Below are 25,865 nucleotides of genomic sequence, written 5' to 3' on the forward strand. Positions count from 1 at the left end.
AAACTGGCTTATTTGGCTTTTGGAATTGGTGAATGTCCTGGGCAGGTATCTAGTGCTACACTGTTGATAAAACAGAATAACAACATGCACATTGAATTAAATTATCTCCAAAGAGCCACTGCAAGAAGCTCAGAGGAGTTAGGCTGAGCTTCGAGGAGATGATGTGTTACCCTTCACAGAAAAGCCTTGAAATAAATTGTTCTGGCTGAGGTGCTGCAGTCGTTCATCTAATCCTAATCCCTCCTCATCCTTCAAACAACAGTCCCCATCTGCACAGGGCAGAGCTGAAACCCTGGCCAGGGAATCTGAGTCCTTGTCCTTGCTTCACACTCAGATCAGTGGGTTCCCTCCACCCCGGGGCAGACAGGCAGCAACCAGGAGTGTGTTCTAAGCCAGGGCTGGCAGCCTTTGAAGGCTGGCAATTAGGATTGTAACATCTTCCAAGACAGAGATTAAAGATGCTGGTTGAAGCTTTGAAGCAGCTGCTGAAGCTCCTCAGGACCTGCCTTCTCCTTCCTTGTCCATCTGCAGCCTAAGTGGGTTCTCCCCATGGGGCTGGAGGGAGCTGGGCTCCCCTGTGCTGCTGGTCCCCCAGCATGGAGACAAGTGAGGGAACAAGGGGGCTGGAGACACCAGCATGAGGGGAGAGAAAAGCCTAGAAACCAGCCTTATGCCTCCTGAGCCATCAAAAACAGCATCTGGATTTTTAACACCCTTCGCTTCTTTGCTTTTAAAGCAATGGCCACGCCTTCCATGCTGCTTTCTTCAGCTGAAGAGTTGTTTTCCATGAATTAGAAGTACTGTTTTGAAATATATTTGGCTCATCTAACATGCTGTGAGCAAATGGCCACAGAAGAAGTGAGCCAACCTGGAGTGGGTGTCTGTCTGAAACCAGAGCTAGAAGAGTTTCTGGCCTCTTCAAAAGTGGTAATTGCCAGCTGATGGGGAGATTAACTATCCTCAAGGTTTCTGTGCAGCCTAGTTACAGACTACTCAGTCTTAAGCAATTAGAGCTGTTCCTGTTTCACACTCTTAATAGAGCTTGTTGTCAGGCATGATTCCAATCATCTCAGTGCTCAGCTCCTGTCCCTGACAGCATTTGCCACACATCACTGACAATTTTGCAGTTATCAGTATCAAGGCATCCAAAGATCACTGACACTGAGACACAAGGAAGACAGCCCCCACCTTTTCCAGGGTTGTAAATGTGAATTAGCTCTGTTCACTTAACCTCACTCCTGCACACAGACTCACCAAGAAGAGCAGCAGCTTGTACGAGGGTGGTAACAGCCACCCACAGCAGAGGGGAAGCTGTGTTGTACTCTGCCCCAGGCAGAACTCTTCTAGATACTGCAGAAACATCCACTCAACAGGATCCATTTAGAAAAAAAAAATTATTAAGACTTGCCTGAGAAAATCTTTGTTGCAGCTTTGGGCTTTCCCATGTCAAAATTCAGGAAGGGTTAAGCTGAGCCTTGCCCTTTCCTCACATGGCCTCAGCTGCAATCACCTTCATCAGACTCAGCTCTTCAGCTCTTACTTAGGTAATAATTTCCAGAGGTCATTTGCTCATCTTCCACTTGAGACTCCTTCAGAGATGTAAGTACACCAGTGATTGCATCCTCTGCCTTTTGTTCTGTCACATCCTCACTCCTGCAGCCTGTGCTGCTTAGCCAGTGTTAGGCTAGGGCTTACCTTGAGGGGTCTTAGAGCTTCCTACACAAACCAGCTGAGCTGCTCAACAGCTGGCTCAAGGCTGACAGCATTTTTGTGGGTATTCTGAATTAGACTGAGCTTCACTTTGCTGGTAGGACATAATTCAAAAAGCAGAGGCGGGACAGCAGCTGCCTCTTGTCTGCAGCACTGAATTACTCTTCAACTGTTCCTGAAGAGATGAAAACATCAAGGCAGAAAAATCATGGCAGAGGAGAGAGGCAGAGCTAATCCATGCACAGGGTGCTGGACCAGTCTGTCCTGTAGCTGCTCCAGAGCCCAGGAGTATCTGCTCTCCATATCCAGGAGGAAAACAGTCCCCTGAGAACTGCCAAAAGTGTGGAACAAGCAGCCTCAGTCTGCCCTGATCCTTACCACCACGACGTCAGCATCTTGACATGGCCTGAAAGCCACAAGGCAACTTGCTTCAGAGATGGGCAACTTCATCAAGCAAGTCTGGAGGGGAAGGAAGCCTGCTGAACAGCTGTGGTGTGACCTGGCCACCCCAGGGAGGGGACAGGGCTTGGCCCAGTGGTGCTCAGAGTCTGGGATAACAAATGAGGCTACAGTTTGTGGGCTCTGAGATACCAAACACCTCACAAAGTCAAAGGCACTGAGATCCCTTCCCTATTGCAGAGGATTTTTCCCTAGGATCCCAGCAGTAAGCCCAGCTTCCTGATGGTTGATGGGAACCTTGTGTGATTAAACATGTTCCTCCACCATGCTGCTAAAACCAGTTTTCCCCCTTGTCCGGCCCTGATTCAGAGTCACAGGACAAAGGGACTTGCAACCCTCTAATAATGGAGCACACGGGAGCTCTGACACCCACCTCATTCCAAAAAACATCAGCCCTTTCCTATTCCTGCCTTAAATATAACACACAGCACAGGGATTTCAAGAACATGTTTAATGATGGCAGTTTCTACTGACACACATGAAGTCCATTCAACCACAACCAATTTTTCCTTAAAAAGAAGCTTTGGTCACAATGACAAATTCTTTTTAAAAAAACTTCAAAGCAATTGAAGTTTTTTTAAAAAGAACACATGGTCCTGATACCTCCTCACACACAAACTGCAGCAGCAGAAACTCATCTAACAAGGAAAAAATCTTTAACAAAAACCACAGCCCTCCACCCTGCAGAGATTATACCATGTACATGGAATTAGAGGGAACAGTTATGAACAAAATGTTTGAGTTAATTAGTGTCTATGTGTTCAAGCTTCATTAGTGCCTGTAGACTGTTACAAGTAAGTTTGGTCTTAAGATAAACACTGGGGGATCACAGAGTCAGTGTGCCAAACAAGTGTTTGCAGTCATCTCTGCAACTTCCAGGGAAGAAAACGGGGGAAAATGCAAATACAAAGCTATCTGTGCACTTAGTTCTGCATGTAAGCATGGCACACTGACTTCTGGCTTCTCAAGTGTAATCTCTGGTGACAGGGCTGTGGCTGGAGCAAAGCAGCTGCAGTTCTGTGCAGGGTTTTCCCTCCACATGCACAAAGGGAAAAGCCTCTGACTCACATACTCGGTTTGCCTCAGCCAGGAGTTGGAGGATTCTGAAAGCAGTAAGTGAGCTACAGACAAGACAGCTGTAATAACATTTCTGTTTTCATTTTCTGTAACAAAAAAATATGCCTTTTAAAATGCTCTTGAACAAAGCAAGTTTGACTACGCAACACAAAATAGCAGCAGATGCTAAGACATGTTACAGCCACAATCAGATTAAATCTGCAGTGTCAGATACACAGAACATTAAGGTAAAAAACTCATGTAGTGGTTAATGGCTATTTCTTCTCTGATGAACTCCTAGAACTACCTGAACCAAACAGTTCAAATTATTAAAACTATGTTTTAAACTGATTTCTACAATTAAAAAAATATTCATATATATACTATTAGATGAGTCACGTCAAGTGCTCTTAAAATCTTAACTAAATATAGCTATAGAATATTTAACCAGACACTTTAAATCACATACAGCAAGTTTTGTAGAGGTAAACATTGCCTCACATTTGCAACAGCAACTGAGTATCAGACAAAGCATTTGGATTATTTTCATGACTGTGAGCAACTGGTCAGGTTGACCTTTTATTTCCACCAAGCAGCTGCTGCTTCCCTATAAGCACTTTTTAGCTTATGGCACACAGTTTGGGACTTCCTCAAGGAGCCAGGAAATCCCAGCTGCTGTTGAGCACCTCCATCTTCAACATCTTAAATACCTGGTCCCCGTCCACCATTGAGATTTGGCCATGTTGTGAAAATAGTGGGATTTTTTTTTGTTTGTTTTTTTAAGCTACAAGCAAGGGGAGCAGAAGGCCTTTGCCAGCCTAACTCAGCAAATGACCTGAAGCTGCTGGAAAAACTGATTTCAAGAACAGACTTGCTCAGAAGGCAGAAGTGCCCTTCATGCTTATTTTCTCCTCATCTATCTCCTACGTAACTTGGTCTTGCCTTTCTTTGGTGCAAAGAGATGGTTTCATTCCCTGTCTCCACTCTGAGAGTGCCTGATGCTCAGTTTAATGAGTGTGTCAGGAGAGTGGGCATGAACATGTTGCCATGGTGCCTGCACAGACAGGGCAGCCACCTCATCCCATCCCCTCCTTCCACAAATGCCAACAGAAGCTTTTAACCTCCCTCTCTCCTCTCAGGATTGCCACTTCTCTGACTTCAAAAGGGCTTGGTCTGCCCACAAAGTTCAATTCCCAGCCTTCACTCTTGCAGCCCTGAATAAACTCAGTATTTCCTTCTGGAGCATCCAGCCTAGAGCCTGAACCTGTTCTACTGAGGTGAGGAAAGAGCTCCAGACCTCACCTGAACCTGCAGCATCGTTCCACTCTCTGCTCCCTGTGCTTCCTGCCAGCCAGAACAACCTGCCCAGCCCATCCTCACCTCACAGCTGACATGTCAAATATTGCTTGGTAACAGAGGCACAGAATGACTCAAACTATTCCATGAATGAAAATAACAGAGCATTTTATATTGCCTTGATGACTAATATTAACACAACAGTCTGCTTTGGGATTTTTCCATCCAGGCTGAGTTGGCTGTCTGCAAAGCCTTTGCTGAGTCACAGCTAGGGGAAAGCAAGCTGTGGTATGGCAGCTGCTGGGATGAATGCACAAGGCTGCTGGAAAGGAAAAAAAATTCCCCTTCAGCTCTTTTTACTGACTGAAGGGCCAAAGGGAACCACACAGAACTGGCGCAGGTCGTGGTATCATGACAAAGCAGTTTGGTTTCTCAACAGGCCTCAAATCTCAATAGGGCTTTAAAAAACAGACAAAAATCCCAAAAGTGGCAGCCTGCTGCAAGGCTGGTGCTTTGCCAGAAACTGCAGTCTCCTTGAGGGATTGCAACTGCAAGGCTGGGAGAGGGTCAAGCAAACAGTGGGACAGTCCTAAAACAATTGGAAAATATGCATTCCCCAAGAAAAGCAAGGTTTCAGCCAGCTTAAAAACCTAAAATAGAAGGTGTTAAGGAGTGCAGTAAACAGTAAAGTCTGAACTTCATCTGTGGTTACTCTAAAGGAAAACCACAAAGGAAAGAAACTAACCCAGATGGGTTTGCCCTTTCTACTGCTGGCCTGAAATGCCTGGATGCCTGTGGTCTCCCAAACCCAACCTTTCCAGATGCAGCAATCTAATTCCCACAGTGTCATTCCACAGCTCTGACCTCTGCAGCACAAAGCACAGCAGGGATCAACAGGTAAAAATCATCCTTGAGTTAAATGAGCTTTGTCAAGCAGGTAGTAAAGGAAAACTTCCAGTTTGACAGAATAGGATCATTTACATGAAGCTTCCATGAAAAATAAGACATGTTCTCTCTGCAATCCAATCATTCCACATGAGGACTTACTTTGCTTAGAAAAAGTTAATGAATTGTAGACAAGTTACAGTCAGCACAGGACAGTACAAAACACTGGTTTTACTCCCAGTGGAAGGGCAGAAAATTACAAAAATATATCTTCTTTAATCCAAGATTGTTGTAGTTTAGAGCATGCCTGATTCTTCCTATTTCCCTGTGGTCTCACTTACTGAAGTTGATCTGATCAGAGCTCCTCGGGACAATGAGAGTGTCATCGTGAAAACTTAGTGCAATTGTTGTTTAAAAAAAAAAAATCAGTAGCAAGTCAATTTCCTACATGAGTCGACCTCCCAACCCCTTCCACCCAAACCCTACACCAAACATAGTGTGGCATTTCAGCATGGCTTACATTTTTACCCTCTTAAGTCCTAAGTCACCTCTGTAAGGCCCAAAAATACTTCTTGATGTTTTTTTTAAACACGTGATCCATTTAACAATGATTGAAGTTTAACAGTGACTGAAGTGTTCAACTAGGATTTTAGAAAATAAGTCCTTGGGGCAGCTTGGTTTAATCTTGTCTTCCTCCTTCTGCAAAACTTATTTAGACTGTAAGGAGCTGCACCTTGTAATGCTTTGGGGACACTGCAGCCCTCCTAAAGCAAGAGAGCCCAGTTTGCAAAGAGGAACTCTGGTCATTCCAACGCAGGAGTTGGGACACCAGGGAACCAGATGGTGCTGTTTGAGTCAGAAGATCCACAGCCTGCTGTACAAACAGCACCTCGAGGAGGTGCAGAGATGAAAGCCTCCCCTTTCACAGTTATGGGTTCAGCAGGTCCCTCGACAGCAGAATGACGTCTGGCAGGGCACCGACGCTCCACGGAGCTGCTTTACCTGGAAAGCAGAAGAATTAGTACAGCTGGAGATTTGCAATTAAAATTACTCACAGGCAGAGATGAGAAGTGTGAAGTGGAAAAATAAAATCCCAACGGCCACAAAGGAAAAGGCAGCATCATTCACTGGGACTGCCACCGATTCCAGCAGTTGTGTATCTGGTGGGAGTGGTGGGATGTTAGTGTCATGCAAGAGAAGAGATACCAAGGGAAGACAAAAGCAGAGTTAGATGAGGGAAAGGCCAGATGCTGGAAGATCCTGTGGCCACTCACTGTGCAGAGCAGAGAAGGGAATGTGCACAGGGAGGCATACTAAACCACATTTTGCACATTTTGCACAGCTTTTACACACCAGTGCACCCCTTACCCATCAACACACATGGACCATCCTCATTTCTCTGGATGTTCCTCCTGATGCCCTAACTGCTTCAGGGTTCAAAAAAAAATCTTAAAAGGAACCTGCTACACTGCAGGAATAAGGCAAGAGCCCTCCCATTGGACTGCAAGAGCAGCAGAACATGGTGTGCTCTGCAACAAATGTCACAGTAGCATCAGGAAAGAACTGGCCTTCAAAACCCAGCAAAAATTGCTTTTTGACTATCTCTTTTTCTCCCCTGCTGTGGACCTATGGGAAATCCTTAACAGCAGCACCAAAGCTTTGGCAATTTGTTGTATTTATAGTGAGCTGCTGCCTGTGTTGGTGATTTGCACCCCCTTCAGATGAGGATAAATGATACCCCTCGATTTACACACAACTTGTCACTGCTGCCTGCTGGGGGAAAAAAAATAAGCTGCTATAAACCCCAGTACAATTCACCTGGCATCATCCAGAATTGCCTGCAGCTTTCACTGGAAAAAAATCCATTAGAGCTGCTCCCTTGAGAGTGAACACCTCGCAGTAACAAACGGAACAATTCCATGCTCCATTCAGAGCTGCACACACAGCCAGGATCTGGAAAGGATGTAGTCCTAGAGAAGGCACCAGTAGTGTAACCCATATTTTACAGAGACTCCCAAGACTTGGGTACATCAAAGGCTGAGCCCTGCAAGTGTGCTGAAGATGTTTCTCTACAGTTCAGTGCTATCAGTGCCTGGAAAAGGGATGAATCCAGAATCCAGCCCTTACATGCGTAAGGTATATCTTTCCTCTAAAACTTCCTGCAAGCTCTCAAAAGCCCTTTAGACCCACAATGGCTGAATAAATATTCCTGTCCTCTTCCCTCAGCCTGCCACTGCTCCTTACACATAAATCTTTCTCCTTTCAAGAGCACTTTGGAAGATGCATTCCTAAACCACTTCTGCGTTCTGCCAGTGCTGCTGCTGCTGTTAGAGGAAAAATGACAATCCACAGGGAAACCAAACTGAGGAATTTTACTCAGCCAACAGGAAGGACAGAGGCTTCAATCTGCCCCAAGAAAAACTTTCTATCAGTATTTATTTAGGAGCCTGACACCAGCACTGGCATTTAAATTCCAAGCTCTTTCCCCAGCTCTGGGCTGTCACATGGCACATATGGCCCTGGACAGTTGTGAAATTCCCCCAGCTGGGCCCAGCAAGCGAAGCAAGAGCAGAACTCGCTGCCTCCAACAGCTGCAAATCAGCAGGGAGAGGAGTCACTGCTGATATCCCAGATTACTGAAGTGCTTTCAAAGCCTTTCATGTGCAAGGCGCCACGGAATTTATTCAGAACCTGTTTTCAGTTTCCTATTGAAGCTGACAAGGAATCCCCCAATGAGCCTCGCTAGAGTTAATAAGCTTAACAAGCTAACAATTTTATTTACCTTTTCAGAAACTGGTTCTTTTTGCAGCTGTTTTCATCTCTTTTCTCTTATTACACAAAATAAGCAGAGTGCTCTGTGGTGGGGGATGGACACCAGTTTGTTGGGGATGTTTGCCTGTAACCTACTTTACTTCACTGCTCTCTACTCAAGTATCCCTGAGTGCCAAATGCCTGATGAATTGATGGCTTAGCTCCATCACAGAGATCACAGAACCCGTGCAAATTCCCCCTGCCCTCCTGAAAGAAAGAGCTAAAGGAGCAAAGAGAAGAGGGAAATCTTCAAATCAAAATCTATTTGGAGGATGAGAAAAAGCACATATGGAGAGTGGGATCTAGCTTTCCACTAACTCATTTTTGAAGATGTGTAGCAAATCCCATCATAAAACTTGAAAGACCATCTGACATCTGGGAAATGATGACCAATATAGTTCATATGGTCCAGGAATCAACTGGACAAGAATGCTTTTTGCCCTTCAGCACAGACTGAATCAGTGATCAAGAAACAAACACTCTTTCCATTGCTCTGTTTGCTTTCTTTGTAGAGCTTTATAGTAATTTCAGAACAATTCCTGAACTATTTACCCAAATGCCTCCCTCAACAGCAGAGCAAATACATACAGAAACACACATATTAAAAAAGTGGTTTCCAAAAAGCTTCTTAAGGAGGTATCAATGTCCAAGTGATCTGGCACTTTTACTCTGTGACAATCTTTGTTTCATACTTTCCACCTCTTTTCACACAGAAATGCTGCCTGCAGGATTAGAGGCTCTTGACAGAGCTGCTTCCCTGCTACTGGAATGAGGTTGCAAAGAGGGGATCTGATCCAGCACACATCTGACAGAGGCAGCAGTGGGTGGCTTTTGCATCCACAGAAAGGACTCTGTTTGGGTAAGATTTTGAAGTGCTCTTATTAGTCTGCCTTACTGTAGAAAGGTGGTTATTTCTTGTTGCTCCACTGCCCAAGGGAAGCCAGGGGGGGAACTACTGAGAGCCTAAAACTTTAAAGCCTCCTAAAAAAATGGAAAAAAATAGCAATGACCTTCATCCAACAGCCCAATTTACACTGTCTGCTGTTCTTTGATGCCTCATGTAAGACTGGAAACAAATCTGCACAAGGACAGAGCATTAAAAGAAAGAAAATTAACTGCACAAGAACCAATTGGAGAGGTAAATGTCGCTTCTCCCCTGTTGCTGCTCCACACCAACTGCCTTTTAATTAGAGAGCTGTTTGCATTACATGGGGAGAGAGCACAGAATCTCAATTACTCCCCCAAATACAGATGAAAGTGCCAGCACGGATCTTTCAGCAATAGGAGGGGATCCCAAATAAACCAGCTCAGAGCCTCCCACACCAGCCTGGGGGGCAGGGGAGGACTGAGGCAGGTACACCAAGAGAAGATCTGTTAGAAGTTTGTCCCCTGACTCCCTGTGGGCAAGTCTGAGCTGCTCTTTCTGCAGCTCCCTCCCTCTCCTCCCATCTGAACACAAGCATCTATGAAAAAAGTCCTGACTAGTTCAATGGGGTTGTCAATGGTCAAACTCAGTAACTCCAGTTTGCAAAGGAGTCTCTTTACTGGTGACAGGATTTGTGAATCGTTTGGGATATACTCTCTAAGCTGCACAAAGGAATCAGAGAGCTTGACACCTTCCACAGCAAATGTATCCTCAAAGAAGCTTTCCCAAAACCAGCACTGCTAGGAGGCTGTCTGTGAGATGATCTTCCCCTCCAAAATGAGTAGCTCTGTTTAAACTAAACAAAAGTATGCTTGAAACAGCAAGGACTGCAGAAAACATGCAGTTTAATAGCTGTGGCAGAAAGGAGGAATTCCCACAGCTGAAAAGAGAACTGGTTAGCCAAGAACAGGGACCCAGGATGAGCTGATACCTTCAGTGGTAGCAGCAGAGTTCCTGCTCCAGGGAAGCAACGTCAGGTAACACAAACACAGCTCTCAAGAGACAAATGATTTCCAGCAAGCTCTTTGTTCATCCACTATTTCACTTTTAAACATCTTGTCCTGAAGTCACTGCCATGACTGAGATTCTTCTGTTCTCCCTCTTTGGGGAAAAACCCTCAGACCCCATTTCCAAAAGTTCACAGAGAAAGTATGGAGTTAAGAGAGTGGGACATGAGGGCTGTTTAAACTCAGATCTCTGCACTCTGGGTTTAACAAAGCTTGATCACAAAGTACAAACTGCACAAGCTGAAATTATTAGAGCAAACACAGGGCAGCTACAGGGAATGGCAAAAGTCAGGTAAGGACTGATGGGAGTCTTCTAAATCAAGAACTAATTGTTTACACTAAGGCTTGACTCACACCCTTCATTGTTTCATGGCTCTGAACTATTTCCTGATTTTTATAGAGAACTAAAGCAGTGATTTGGGAAACAACCAGTGGAGCATATGGTAGTGTGTGGTTCAGATGTTGGCACATGTGCTCAGAGCAGATGTGGTGTTCCCCCTTTTCCAAAGTTAGGAGATGGGCACTGTCAGTAAAGTCTGTAAAATCTCCAGTCAGAAGTTGTCAAGATCTGCATTTTTATAATTAGGAGAGCTTATTTCAGCCAAAGTAGGACAGATTTTAGAGTAGGCCTTATTTGGATGAGAACACAACTCAAATAGTGTGGATGGCTTGATGCAAACAAAAATAAAAGATGCAGATACCCTGATGCCATAAATCAACAAGCAGCAACTTTATGTGCTGAGTTGTTGTCATAAATCTTCAGGCCCAGAATAGGCAGCAGAAGTTTGGGGTTGTCACACCACTTCCATCTCAAAAAGACAAACATATTTAAGGAAAGTTTGTTGCTAAGGGGTAACTGCTAACAGCATTAGTGAGGGCCCAGAGTCCTCTCTGTCACAGACCAACACAGGAGCACTCTGGTACAAATCTTATGGAAATTCATTCTGATTTCCCTCCCAGGCTCACAGCCTGGGAAAGAAGCCCTGGATCCACGACCCTTGATCCACAGCCCTCCATCCAGTGTGAGCACACAGGAACGACTGCCAGCAGCTGCCCGAGAGGGGAAGTTCAGTCTGTCAAACCCTGTCAGCTATTTGGGACACGTGTACCCTGTTGTGCTGCTCTGCAGGGGAAAGAGGAGTGCAGACAGCCCGGGGCAGTGACAGGGTTATTGCAGGAGCAGGGGAGGACAGAGCTGTGCTGGGAATAGGCTGAGGAGTGTAAAGGAAAGGGATAATGCCTGGGCAAAGAGGGAGACTGTGACTGCCTCATCCCTGCCAAGTTGGCCCAGCAGAGAAGTAAAAGAGCTGTTTTAACTAACAAGAGCTCAGTGAGCGAGTCTAACTGGATGGATGGCAGCAGTACCTGTATTTCACATCAAACACTGTGGAGTCTTCGTCCTCGTCGTCTTCTTCGTTCAGAGGAGCCATTTCCACCCTCTCGGCTGGGGTGGTGATTATGTCGTACTTCCTGGTCTTCTTGATCCTCTTGCCAGACCTGAAACACAGAGGTGGGAAACACTGCCTTTATACAGCATTCCTTGGAGAGGGTGAAGCTGCTCCCAGCAGCTCTGACTCTGCTGGACTCAGACCCCCCAACAGGAACATTGCAGAACCAGCCTCTGTCCCCTCCTGCTGCCTTTCCAAGGCCACTCTTGGTGCCTGTGTGTGGAGCAGTTCCTCGTCAGCTCCAATCCAGATCAATGTCAGTCTCTCCACTGCTGACAAACCAGAGATGCTCTGGCACCCAGGGCAGGCACACGAACGCCACAGCCACCACGTGCTCCTGCTGCCACACTCACTAAGTGAGACATGGGCTTAATCAGCTGAAGCAGCCACTGGTTTAGTGAACATGCTCAGATGAGAAAGCACAGGTTAAGCCCTCCTGAGCCACGGGAATGTTCTAGGCAGGATTAGGAGCAAGGAGGTGACGCTGTCTGGGTACAAAATTGCCTGCTCACTTTCCTTGCAGTCAGACCCAGCTCAGGACTCACAGCAACAACCCTGAATCTCACCTGAAGCAGTTTCAGGCTCCATCTGTGCAGGTGCTATGAAAAACAACCAACCATTGTTCAAAGCTAACTGTACCTACCACCTCTCCTCCCACAGATGCCAGCCTTACCTTCCTTTGTAAATGGAGATGCTCACACACCTGCACATCCCACGGTTTTGACAGATCTATTTTCTAACACTTACTTTCAATTAATAAACACTTTGTGTGTGGCTTTTCAACTTATTCTCTGCTCCAGCTTGAATTGCGTGGGTCCTTTTTTTTTTTTTACTTCACCTACTGTTTTCATGTACACTAGGAAGGTCACACTGCTCATGCATGAATGCATTTTTGTGATTATACATTCAAAAATGTGTTGATGCGTACTCGGCCAGCCTTCAGGGAGAAACTGGATGGTTTTGGTTAACAAAATGCAGAACTTTCCCCTACACCTCTTAGCAAACAAAACTGCTACCTGCCAAGCATGCCAAGGGAGCTGGTGCAGGCACAAGCTAGCAGAGTTTTGGTAATCACAGCTAGTGCTCCGAGCACATCCCAAGTGCACTTTCACCATCAAGAAGCCTTGCCCTGGCACATCATGCAAGGTGTGCCAGATTCAAAAGCACAGCTTTTGCCTCAAGAAGTTTTTAAAACAGTTACACAGCAACAGGAACTGGAGTATGAGCACTGCAGAGACACTGAGACTCCAGCCCTGAGTATGCATCTCCACCACAGTGGTCCCTTCCAAGCTCAAAGTTAAGGAAATTTAAATCAGTGACCAGCTCTGATGTGGAAATCTCAGTACTTCTGCCAAGCGCTGCTTTTGGGCAGTAGTCCAAGGCTGAACAAACAGGTCCCAGCCCTTGGGATGAATCAGTTTGCATTTCCTCCCTGTTCTAAAGGCTGAGGTTGCATCAGGAGTGAGGAGAAAGTCACCTCCTGGTCTAATCTTTAGAGTTATCTCTGCTGCTGTGTCACGCAGAGCACGGGGTGGTTTGTTCTTTTACTGCTGTTATTGAAACAAGTGATTTTATATCCAGTACAGGAGGACTCTTAACCCAAACACTTGAAAATCCTTTTGAAACCACTTCTCTGTTACTCTGCTTTTCTGCTAAAAACTAGCAGCAAACTGATGGAGGGAGGTCTCCTCTTGCAAGTAAAACACTGTTTTTACATGAAGTATTTACTCTTGCTGGGAAGCCTAAACATAGACCAAGACTAACCTGTCAGAACTAACCAAGCACAGCCTTACCACTTTGCACTCACATACAGGCTACAGAGGGTTTCCATGGGTTCCATTTAAGATCCTATCCAAGTATCAAGCCCACATTACAGAGACCCCTCCTCCCTCATTCCCTCCATTAGAAAATGTAACTTCTTCCAGAGTTCATCTTAAAACTGTTAATAATGGAGTAGTTGAAGAAATTACTGCAGAACAGATATTTTTAGAAATGGGAAACTAGAATCCTTTTGCCTCCAGCCATTAATTAGTCTATTTGGGCTACATTTTTAAGAGGACCTGGAGCAGAACTCGCTGTACAGTGACCTATTAATCCCCACAACCTCACCTAATGATGGTGCTCATCTAGGATAGAGAGGAAGCTGATTTTGCTGCTGGTTTTTGGCTAAGCTGCTACAACCAGTTGTTTGCCATTGATAAGGCAAAAAGGTCTTTCCCTCCCACCCTTTTCTCAATCCATTCCACCCCAGATTATCTAGCTAATTTGTCATTAATCTGCTTTCCAGCAGTCCGTTTTCTCATTTGCTCATCCGCACAACTCCCCTAGGCTTCATAAATACCAAAACTACCCGAGCTAACTTTGCAGGAAAGCCTTGGGAGTTTCCCTACATGCCTGTCAGGAAACTGTTTCACATTAAAACTCCTGAACCCCCGTGGGATCCCTGTAACCATCAGCAATGACAGCACAAAACGGAAAAGCACTTTATTCAGCAGGTGGGACCAGGCAGCAGAGTCAGCAGGCAGCACAGGGCAGGAACTACAGAACACAAATGTTTCATGAACTTTGGGACCTCCTGGACAGGATCAGGACACATTAGACCTCATGGGCAAAGAGAGCTTCTCCTCTCCAGCCACATTCATTTTGTGGGGTTTTTTTAAAAGCAAACAAGAAGCCTGCTGGAAGCTGTGGTCAGAGAGTGGCCCTTGCACAATGACAATGCACTCCCCAGGGTAGAAGTGGATCTGAGTACTATAGCACAGTAAACCATCTTCCACTTCAAAAAATCCTGTTGCTTCTGCTGATTCAGCCACCCCCCGTAATTAGGAGGGAATGCTACAGGTCTTGCCCAGAATTATGAGGAGGAAAGAAAACCCAGGCTAACTGGGGGCAGGGATATAACTTTTCACTGCAGACCCAGGGCTGAAGCACCATATACCACACCAGGGTCTGCCTGCTCCACCCCACATCCCTCTCCAGACAGCAGGGAATGACACACAGAGAGCAGAACGCCGCCTTTGTGGCTGTACTTTGACCAGAGGCTATTTTGATCAAGCACCAGTCATATGCAGCACTTCATCCTCCTTTCTGAGGCATCATGTGGTGGGGTAAGTGCTCGAATCAACTCACTGGTTCATTGTATTATTTACGCCTCTAATCTATTTTAGTCCACAACCCTGACATTCAAAGATTATTCCTTTCCTGACCCTTCACAGACCCAGAGAGAGAGAGAGGTCTCTGCATTTTTTACCTCCTGCTAAGAGATGTAGAGGGAGGGGACCATCCCCTGGAAAGAAAAAAAAAAACCAAAACAACAACAAAACCCAAAACAACTCAAAAAAAACCCTTATCCCTTCTAAGTAGAGTGCTTACTGGAAGTCTTACTAAGCCAGTCCCTCCTAGAACTGCAGCAATGTTCTCTGCAGACTGGAATCAGGATCAGTTTATTTCCTGTTAATGGACTCTCTTAGCAGTTAAAAAAAAAAAAAAAAAAGGGACTAAAAACCTCAGGAAACTCCAGACTTCCTAGCAGCTGATGAATTAGATCAGCAATATTCCATTCCTGTTGATCTCTCTGGGTATCTCTGCTCTCTGGATGGTGCTGTATACAACAAAGTTGTAGCACTAAGCCAAGTCCTCATGTGTTTTCTGGAGAAGGGACATGCAGTGACAGGCCAAGGAGGAATGGTTTCCAATTAAAAGACAGCAGGTTTAAATTAGATATGAGGAAGAGATTCTTTACTGTGAGGGTGGTGGTGAGGCCCTGGCACAGGCTGCCAAGTCTTGTGGCTGCCCCATCCCAGGCAGTGTTCAAGGCCAGGTTGGATGGGGCTTGGAACAACCTGCTCTAGTGGAAAGTGTCCCTGCCCATGCAGGAGGGTTGAAATGAGGTGATCTTTGAGGTCCCTTCCAACCCCAACTGTGATTCTGTGATTCCATGATCAATGCTGCTGCCTGCCCATGGCTTTCAACATAAGTCACAGATATATGTTTTGACGTTGGATGTTTGGTTGATTTTGGGTTTTTTTTCCTTCTCCATTTAACATAATTTAATTTGAGTTTTTCTTCCCTGTTGCTGGCAGGAACATGAAACCTTGTCTCTGCTGGAGTACTATAACTGGTTATAATGCAATTAATTTTAAATCAGTGAAACTCGCTGGGGTTAAGCCTTGGATGGCCTGGAGCAACTGTCTAGCTCATAGAACAAAGGGTCTTGTATCTTATGATCATATGCTTGAACCTCTCTCCTCAATCTCATTTATACCAGTTTTGCTAATACTGGAAAACTAAGCTAAAGTGGTATTTGATGAAGAAATCCAAATTGAACAAGAAAAAAAAAACCAGTGCAATGAGATGCAAAAGAAGCAGGTAGCTTTTCTCTAAAAATCTAGATATACAGCAGCCTTTCCAGTCTGGATTCTGTTTGCTCAAGGACAGGTCAAGACATGATGCAAACACTCACAGAGCAGAGTTCTCTGCAACTAAAGCTTTGGGTTGCTCTCAGCTGCCCCGATGGAGCAAAAGTAACTTATCAGATTTCCCTAGAAGGCACATGGTCCACTAGCACTGTTGGCCACATCTGAAAAATTGTGTTTCCTGTGAGCTGATCCCAAAAATTGCATTGCAATGGAATGAACCGAGCTGCACCGGGGAGAGAAACAGGGCAGAACACGGAGGTAAAAAGGCAAAATCCAGAACTCAGATCAAAGAGTGAGTTTAGCCACACACAATCTGTTGCAAGACACTGTGTTTCTTGGTAATGCAAACTACCCAACTATTTGCTTGAGAATAACATGGAATTTGGTTTGTTGTGGAAATGGTTTTGGGTTGGGAGCATGCAGAGCCCACGGGTGTAGGAAAGAAAGCAAACCCAGGACTGAGCTTGCAAAAAAGAATAAATAAATAAATACTATAGCAAATTAGAGCTTGCCACATGCAGACAAATAGCAAAGTCTTGGCTGGCTTTCACAGACCCCAGCAGCCACAGAGAGAAAGGAAATTCAGACCACTTCGGGTGACACCACATTCTGAACCACACAAGCATCAGATGAACTTAGAGCATAACATTTCCAAAAGGAATGAAGAGGAATCTCTGAGTGCTGCCTTAAGAACTGAGCTGAAAGCGGAAGAAATATATCTATTCCTACTCAAACAAAAAAGGAAAATAATATCAACAGAAAAATATGTAAAAATAAGATGTATATAAAAATTTAAATGTATGAAATATTAATCCAATGCCTGTGATGAGTGTCTGGCCAATCACTGGTTTGTTTCATCTCTACAACTCATATAAAGGATAATTTACTTCCAGCAACACAGAATAATTTCACAGTGAAAGTTTAATCAAAGACTGGATTTCAGCAAAATCTCTTTAATAGGAATCCATGACTCCAGAAAAAAAACCACAATGTTTTTGACTAAGTGTGAACAAAGCTTGTATTCTGATGGAGAAAAGCTTTACATTTATTGAGGGTAAATCCCTTATCTCTTCTGCAACAGAATCTCCACTGATCTGTGTTGTCAGCTACAAGTGTGACACTGTACAAACATACCTGTTGGTATTCTTGTCTCGTTTGCAACTGGGATAACTGTTTACAAACAAGTGCTCTGTCAGATAAAGAAACATACTCAGAAGCCAATAGCTTCATTTTCCACTTCCCCAGCAGGTTCTACCAAAGATACACATGACATCTCAGAGGGTGTTTAACATATCTTTAATGCTGCATTAACTCTGATCAGCTGTATAATGACGACTCTGGCATGGGAGAATAAATCCATCTTTCCCAAGGTGACTTTAACTTGGACCTGTTTTTGCTGATAATAGTATAGGGAAGGCCTTTAAAGGTTATCAGTTTGCCTTCTTTGGCTACCAATATTCAGCCAGGTCTCCTTGACACAAGATATTGCTTTATATTCAGAAGAAACTGTGGCAAAGAAAAAAAACTCTCCAAGATCACACAGAACTAGGAGTAGAAACTTAGTGCAGAACGAAAAGCCTTAGTTATGGACTTCCTAATTCTAGCTCATATAATCTCTACCAATTCTGCTGTTTGTCTGTGACAACTCTGTACAGCTGCAAAGCAGACATATTGATTAAGAAAAACCAAAAAACACCTCTTCAACATTTTATTAGGCTCTCCCAAACCACATCATTTTATGAGCACATTTATTTGCATTGCCTGTGCCAGCTGCTGCACACACTTAAGTAGAATACAGTTAAATGTCAATTTCTTCAGAAAGTATCAGCCCTGATCATTTCGGTTTATAGACCACACTTTGGAAACTACCATCATGAACGCTGCCCTTCCTACACGGAATTAGCTCAAAGTAGGAGAAGCAGAGCATTCAGCCATGCACAAAGGAGCTGTCTGAAGACAGACAAGGAAGAATGTGCCAACTGCACTTGTTTAACTGCTTCTGTCACCTGAGCCATGCCTTCGCCTCCGAGCGCCAGCTGTTCCCGTCTCTTTCCGGCTGTCCCTGCCCAGCAGCGGGACACCGAGCTGTGACACTGAGCAGTGACTCTTCGCCATCTGGGCCTCATCTCCGGCTGAGCTTTGTGTGTCTCCATGGCCAGGCACCCCACGGCTCCTTGGGCACCCATGCCAGTGGCCCACCACTACCACCTCCGCCAACAGCCCCGGGTATTGCCACATGTTCCAGCGCAGTCCGACGCGTTCCGCTCCGTGCCCAGCCCAGCGCCCACCGCGGCCCCACGCAGCGGGTGTACCCCGCTGGGGAATCCCACCCGGAGCCCAGCTCCTGCCCCGATTCCCTGCAGGAGCGGAGCAAGGCGAGGCCGTGCCAGGCCGGCAGCCCCGCACGGCTCCCCAGGGACAGCCACACACAGCGCGTTTGAGGCCGGGCTTTGAACACATCACTAACACGTTATATAATATACGATCATCTGTAAGATACGTATTATATTTATAAATAATAAAACAATCAAACAGGAGGGGCTTCCCCCCTGCGGCCCCTCGGCGGGTGCCCCCGATCGCGGGTCCCGGCTGCCGCGGGCGGTGCCCACCTGAAGACGCGGAGCAGGAGGCAGGCGATGAGCGCGGCCGTGAGCGCGCAGGCCCCGATGACGGCGGCTTTGAGCGCGGAGAGGTCGCGGAGCATCGCGGGCACGGGGCTCAGCCGGGCCCCGCTGTGGTTGCCGGGGCCCGGCGCGGCGGGCGGGCGGCTGCCGTTGCCCGCCGGCGGCTCCAGGCTGCCGCGGGCGGCGGGCGCGGCGGGCAGGAGCAGCGGCAGCAGCAGCGAGGCCGCGAGCAGCGGCAGCGGGGCGGCGGCGGAGCGCATCCTGCCCGCTCCGGCTGCCCCGGCTCCGGCCGCGCCGTGCCGAGCCCCGGAAGGCAGCGCCGGCCGGCCCGGCCCGGCCCCCGCCCCCCGAGAGGCGCCGCCTCCCGCCGCCGCCGCCGGGGCCCCGCGGCCGGGCACAGCCGGGCACAGCCGGGCCGGGCCGGGTCGGGCCGGGCCCTCCGCTCCCGAGCTTCCCGCGGCCTCGCCGCTGCCTCGGGCCCCGCTGCTGCCGGGGCCGGCTCTGCTCCTTCGCTCAGCACGAACAGCTTTTATTAGAGAGGATCCAAGGGGAATGCGGTGGTGGGGAAGGGTCTGGAGGGGCCATACGAGGGCACTTGGTTATTCAGCCTGGAGGAGAGTGATATAAACAGAGGGGAGAGTGAGGACGGAGCTCACTCCGTGCTGCAGCTTCTCGGGAGGGACAGCTCCGATCTCTGCTCTGTGCGACCAGAGACAGGACCCGAGGGAACCTGGAGCTGGGTCCGGGGAGGTTTAGGATGGGTATTGGGAAAAGGTTCTTCACCCAGAGGGTGGTGAGCACTGGAACAGACTGCCCCGGGCAGTGATCTCAGCACCGAGCCCGACAGCTCAAGCAGCATTTGGACAACAGTCTCAGGCACAGGGTGGAACAGTTTGCATCTCCTGTGCAGAGGCAGGAGTTGCATTTGGATGATCATAGTGGGTCCCCTCCACAAAATTCTCTGTTTCTGTGGTTCTGTGTCCACTTTTAATTACAACTCACAACATCGGCCCAGCTGCAAAATAATCACAGCGCTCATGCTGCCATCAAACAGGGCACAGACCTCCCGAGCTGCTGGGTCAGCATGGCCCAGCTGCTACATCAACAATTACTATATCAGATTTATGTCTTCTTGCCTTTTCGCTGATCACCAGGGCTCTGCTTCCAGGATAATGTATTTACAGATCTTTCACATCTTTAAAAACATAAGATGTGAGAAAATCTCAGCCATGGTTCTGCAAACCATCCTGGGGCACTGAGCACGTGAGTGATGCCATCAGCCAAGCCAGGCAGGGAGCATAAATCATAGAATTATAGGAATCATAGAACATTCTGGGCTGGAAGGGAATCACAAGGATCACCCAACTTCTGGCCCTGCAGAGGACAGCCCCAAAAATCCCACCCCATGCCTCAGAGCATTGTCCAAATGCTGCTGGTACTCTGTCAGGCTCGGTGCTGTGACCACTGCCCTGTTCCAGTGACCAACCACCCTTCTCTAGATCCTCCACCATCTTCATAACCCTCTTTTGAATACTCTCTAATGGCTTTATATCCTTCTTGTATTGTAGCACCCGAAACTGCCCACAGTGTTCGAGGTGAGGAGTAAATGAGGGATGTATCATGGCAAAGTGCCTGTGCCATGATACAGCCAACAACAACTTTTGCTTTCAGTGTTCTGCATTAGCAAGAACTTCATTGCTGCTAAATAATTGTATGTGGAAAGAAGGGCACATTGGCACTGAAAATATGTGAAACAAAGGGGAAAGACGAAAGAGCTGATTTCTGTCCTGTTAAGCTCTGCACTTCACGGCTGGCAGGGCAGGGTATGATCGATATTATATGTATGACTAAGCTGTGCAGGAGATGACAGAAGTGTATTTCTGCATTCAGTGTCCCTCCAGAGAGGTGGCAGTGCAATAATGCCTGGTTCATTGGCCTCCCTGGCCAATTGGGATGCTGTATCAAATGCCACCCACTCGGTAATAAAAGCATCCTGTGTGTTTTGCAGGAAATTCTTTGCATGAGGAAATTTTGACGTGGACACTGTGCAGAAGGCCCCCTAGACTGTCTGAATTGGGCATTGTTCCGAGTTTATTTCATTGCTGACTTTCGTGCAGTTTCCTAGTTTCCAACATGAGGCCTTGGTTTATTTCTGTTCAGAAAAAAATAAAATAAATAAATCAGTAAAAATTCCATCTGGGCAGGAGGTCAGATCGGTGGTGTGGGCTATTTCCCAAACACTGGTGTGAGTGCTGCTCACATGAGTTATCATTTGTAAACACTGACCCTGTTGCTGGCCCTGCCTGTTCTGAGAGGTTTGCCAGCTGCTGCCCGGCCTCTGGCAGATCCCTCTGGCATTCATCCTGGCAGAGCAGTGTTTCCCCATAGGATGAGGGAAGATGTGTAAAGGACTTCCAAAACAAGAACCACCTCCCGCAGTTTGAGTGAATATATCGGAGGTGAAGAGCCATTAACACGACAGTTTTGGAGAGCATAATTTGTTTCAAGTGGCTTCAGGATTTCTTGTTTTGGTTTGGCTTTTTTGTAGGTTTATTTTTTTTCTCCTCAGATCTTTACTGATATTTCCCATGCCATTTGCCTAATTTGGGAATCATTCCTGGGTCCCGGTCTGGAATGTGGGATTTCGCAACTCTGTTCTTCAATGACATCATGTGGTTTGTTCTGAGCACAGCAGTAATAAATGAGAGCAAGGGGAGTTTACCAGCCCTTCTATAATAAACATTTTATCTGAACAGTCATCTTTTGGGGATCTGAACTAATTTGTGGCGTTTAGATTTTACCTAGTAAGTCATGTTTTCCATGTATGTAGGACAAAGGGTCCCACTTGGATAACAAGGAAGGATCTTGGTTTCATCTCCCCCTTAGCAGTCGTGGCTGTGGAAACCAGCACTCCCGAGAGCTTTGGTAGAAGAACACGACTTTGAGAAATCGAGAGGAAGTTCAGACAGTAAAAAATGCAGAAAGTATTTGGTTTCCTCTCTGATGAAGCTTGTGTTTCATTCCTGACACAAACACACTCCTGGAGGAGAAGGCTCTGCGGGTTGCAGGGCTGGGAGTTGGTGTAGCTTTTCTCCCTGCTGAGTTTTCTTCCCATTTACACCTGCTTGGTGTCATTACAAGTTGGAGCTCTCAGTAGCAATTGCACTTTCTGTAGAAGAGTCTGTGCTGACTAAATAGAAGGAGTGAGCATTTCTGTATGCAATTGCTTCTGGGAATGGCAGATTTCTGTATTTATGGATGCCTGATACAGGAGCAGCCCTGTTTGTGGGGAAGGCTCTTCATGCACTGCTTAGCAATGCATATGAAGCTCGGGCTGTCCCTTCCTTTGTGCTCTTAGATGGCCTCCAGGCAGCACCCAGATGTATTTTTAGCTCTCAGAATAGGGGGAAATTTGCAAGAAATTGTGCAGAGAAGAAATAAGCAAAGGAGTGGAAGCTGGCTCAGTCATCAGATTTGGGCAGGCTGGATTTGCAGGAATAAATAAGTGTTGCTGTGAGAGAAATAAAATGTGTGCAAAATGAGGCAAACTACATTCCCAAGGATTCGCTGCAGAAGTAATACTCCTTCTGGAAAAGACCAGGGTCCAGTAAGGAAGGAAATAAAATGGAGCTGGTATCTGTGCTCCATGAGCCCACCTCTGACAATTCAAAACCAAAAAGCCAGGGTACTAGCAGAGATATAAATTCAAGGAGCAATCACCTCTCCATCAGAGAGTGTTTGAGCTTGGATGTTAGACAAGAGAGCACAGGGTAATTGCAAGATTTAATCATTCTTCCAGTGACTATTTCTAGATAACCACAACCAGCAGTGCAGTAAAACTGCAATGCCTCATCTATCACACGTGGTCCAAGGGCTGCAAAAATGTCCTATTGCTAAGTGAAGACAGGTGGTGTAGAGCAAGCAGGAGCTTCAGATATACTTGAACAAGTCTTTGCACATTTCTAGTTAGCACATTACATTAGCCTGTTATTTCTATAACCCTCTAAAACATTTATGGCTTTTTGCAGACATTAAAAGCCAGTGTTACTGCTGCAAAAGGCTTGTAATTTAAGTCTGTGATAAGCAGCAGATTCCTTTTAAACGAGGTTGGTGCAGTCATTAAGCTGGGGTGCAGAGATTATCTCTTGAGCAGGTTCTACAATATTGCTAATACACACGATGTTGCAGTGCAGCAGTTAATCTAAAGAAAACAGGGAAAGGAAGGACAGCAGTGAACCACAAATCTTTGTTTAGTTTGGATAACAATAATCAAAGAACACAAAAGCCGATTATGACTTTGCCTCCCACTGCTTCACTGCCTATTCATGCAGTCTGTCCTGGCTGGCCTGCTGAAGTGCATCCTGAAGGAAACTGACAAATAATTCAAGCCTTCTTTTTTTTTTTTTTTTTTTTTTTTTTTTAAAGATAACTTGCAAATGATGTTCTTAGACTGGTTTTCTTCATTTCAGCTGCATGGAATAAACTTGTCAGGGTGGTAGTGGCTAATCTTGCAGCCTCAAGTGGTTTTAGAGGTCCACTGATGATGTTAAAGTGATTGCCAAGTAGCAGGACTCCATCCAGAATTGCAAGTGACTGGGATTTGGAATAAACAGAATTGGATTTAACCTCTACACTATCTCCCAGTGCAGCTGAACCATCGTCAGACATGGCACTAATTTTGTCATTGCAGGAAAATCAGTCAGACCAGCTCAAAGGGGAAATATCTGTGCTGTGATAGTGCTTCTCATCCATCAGAACCTACTTACCCACGTCTCAGAAGTCTGCGCTGGCAGAGGAAGCAGGGAATCCACCAGAGGATCCCTTGCAGGATCCTGCTCTAACACATGGTCGTCATTGCTGCTGTGAGAGAACCCCAGGCTGTCTGTGCAGCCTTCACCAGCAGACATCCCTCTGGAGAGTGCAGCCATTCTCCAGAAGTGCTGGAGGGCACAGAGGTGCCCTGTCACTCTTGTGTCTATCCCTGGCAGTGCCTCTGGAGAGGGGATCACTCTCCCTGTCCCACACCGTGCCTGTGATTTGGAGCTGCTGCTCCTGAGTGCTCTTCTGTAAATCATAAACCACCCCAAAGGGCTGCAGAAGAGGGAGTTGTTGGGAGTCACATGCCTGGCCAAACATCTGTTTGCAGGTCCCAGGAATGCCAACACCCAGCAGACCAGGGGGCAGGGATGAGGCACATTCTCTCCCCCTTCCAGCAGCAGCAGTCTGTAATCCTGGTTTAACTGAGCACTGCCTGTAACTGTCATCCCAGCACCAGCCTTCTCCCTGGAATGACAGTGATCTTGAGTTGCCTGGAATAATTCTCTGTGAAGCAGCTCCCCTGGAAGCTGTGAGATTAAATCCTTCAGGCATCTTGTTACAGGGATCAGCTCATAGAGGATTATGGATGTGCAAGTGGCACCCGCTCTCTGGGGAAAGTAGGAAAATATCTGTTAACATCTGCAGCCAGGCTTCCAAATCCCCGGTGTGAGCCAGACCTGAGACTGTCCTGTGGCAAGATGGATATCAGGAGGAAGGTGTGCTGACCAAAAGGTGTGCTGACAGCAGGAAATCTGTGAGCTCTCACTGCAGTTTGTTTCTTTCTAAAAGGGCTGAACCCTGTGGTTTGTTAGTGGGGTTTTTGTTTAGTTGTTTCTGTTGTGATTTCCAGAGAAGGATTTTTCTGGTTTTACTTTAGCATCATGAAGCCTTATCTTTGTGCGGCTGGAGGATCCCTATGGTTGAGTGAAGAAATAGTAGGATTATGACCTTACTAGATCCAAAAATAAAAGATAAGCAATCAGGAAAGGAAGGATTATTTCTTAAATTGCCAAAAATTCACTGTTGCTTGTTATAATCTATTTAATTAAAATATCAGAAAGACACCTGGGATAGGAATCGAGCTGCACAGAAGATTCAGGTATCTCATCACTGTGAAAAAACCTCACACCTATTTTCCACTCCCTTCAAAAAGCAAAGCAGAAAGGGAAAATGTCTTGATAGTTCTTCAGCAGCAAACCTGTTTTTTTCAACTAAATTTTGACACAAGAGGAGTGGGTGTAAAATATATTTGTTTCCCTTCAAACCAACTAAATAAATGTCGCTTCCTACCACACAAATTGTCACTTAAAGCAGCCTTTGTGAGCTGCAATTTCTACCCATCTCTTGTTTTGCTTCCTGAAACACCATTTAAAATATTTTCAGCATCACCCCAAATACAGCTGATGATTTTTGGAAGCAGCACTTCAAATGATGTTGGCTGTGAAGAATTTGCCTGGCACTAAACATCTGCTGTCAGTGCTGTTATCAGCTGAGTGCCACAAACCCTTCCTCACCTGTGGGATGCTAAGAGGTTTACTGCAGTTCAGATGAAAGATGTCTAGTCCATAAGCCTATCCTGTTTCTCACAATTTTCTTTCCCCAACCTAAACACCTGTGAAAGAATGTGTTGTTTATGAAGTTGGAGTCTGATAGCACTATTTGGAGCCAAACATAACATATAATCCTCCCGAAGGATGCACTGGGGTTCTAGCTAGGAAGATTTGCTAATTTAGTCCCTACTCCAACTCCTGTCCCTGCCAAATCTGCCATGCCTCTAAATCCTGAGCACCAAAAACCCTATGAGCCCTTTCCCTGAGCCAGATGTACTTACTGTCTTCCAGTGTACCATAAACTTCATTTCAAATCAAACCCTTTAAAACTTCAGTCCAAAATTCAAATCCTTACTGGTAGAGTGAACCCTGCTAGAGCATGAAGCCTCATCCAGTGCAGGGAACAGCATACCCATTCTCTAGGAGAAGGGCTGATAGAAAAATCAACTCATTTGAATTCAGCTCAGAAAAATTTTCCACTTTATGTCATGCTTCCTGCCAGCAGAATGCAAAGTCTTTTTAATCAGACTAAACATTCTCCAAATCCCTGGGCAGTGAGTAATAATGTCTACTTCTATAGTGTACTTCAAAGCCTCTCTTCAAAGCCTTCACTACCTGCAGAACACCAAAATGACCTTTATTTCAGAGAGAGATAAAGGCACACTGGGCAGCAGTGCCAGCCGGGGAGGATGGAGTGATGGCACAGGATGCTCTGCACATAGATTCATACCAGCTTCAGTCAGAGGCAAGGTGAAACAGGCCTGTAGGTCACAGAGAACCAAAATCATGCAGACAGCCTTTCCACAGGCAAGAGGGCTTTAGCTAATGCCAGGCAGGGTGATGTGAACCTACAGGCAA

General features: G+C 46.1%; 1 protein-coding gene across 2 annotated transcripts; it reads right to left on the bottom strand.

The window, feature by feature from the left end:
- Positions 1-2,605: 2,605 nt before the first annotated feature.
- On the bottom strand, positions 2,606-18,914 carry FAM174B (family with sequence similarity 174 member B). 2 transcript variants are annotated; one of them, XR_009488161.1, is made up of 4 exons: positions 18,625-18,914; positions 11,515-11,646; positions 2,758-6,408; positions 2,606-2,690 (listed from the first exon to the last, which is right to left on the bottom strand). XR_009488161.1 is itself a non-coding variant. In XM_059858580.1 (3 exons), the coding sequence occupies exons 1-3, from the start codon at positions 18,897-18,899 to the stop codon at positions 6,405-6,407; spliced, it is 411 nt and encodes a 136-aa protein (XP_059714563.1). In that variant the 5' UTR covers positions 18,900-18,914; the 3' UTR covers positions 2,606-6,404. The 2 variants fall into 2 exon arrangements, 1 of the variants encoding a protein (XP_059714563.1); XM_059858580.1 differs by having other exon boundaries at positions 2,606-6,408.
- Positions 18,915-25,865: the final 6,951 nt, after the last annotated feature.

Source organism: Haemorhous mexicanus, chromosome 13 (genome assembly GCF_027477595.1).
Source record: "Haemorhous mexicanus isolate bHaeMex1 chromosome 13, bHaeMex1.pri, whole genome shotgun sequence".
NCBI lineage: Eukaryota > Metazoa > Chordata > Aves > Passeriformes > Fringillidae > Haemorhous > Haemorhous mexicanus.

Coding starts and splice junctions, on each gene's coding strand:
- FAM174B (XM_059858580.1), bottom strand. CDS start 18,899: ATGCGCTCCGCCGCCGCCCCGCTGCCGCTGCTCGCGGCCTCGCTGCTG. Junction 11,647..18,624: donor CTCCTGCTCCGCGTCTTCAG/GTGGGCACCGCC, acceptor TCTGTGTTTCAG/GTCTGGCAAGAGGATCAAGA.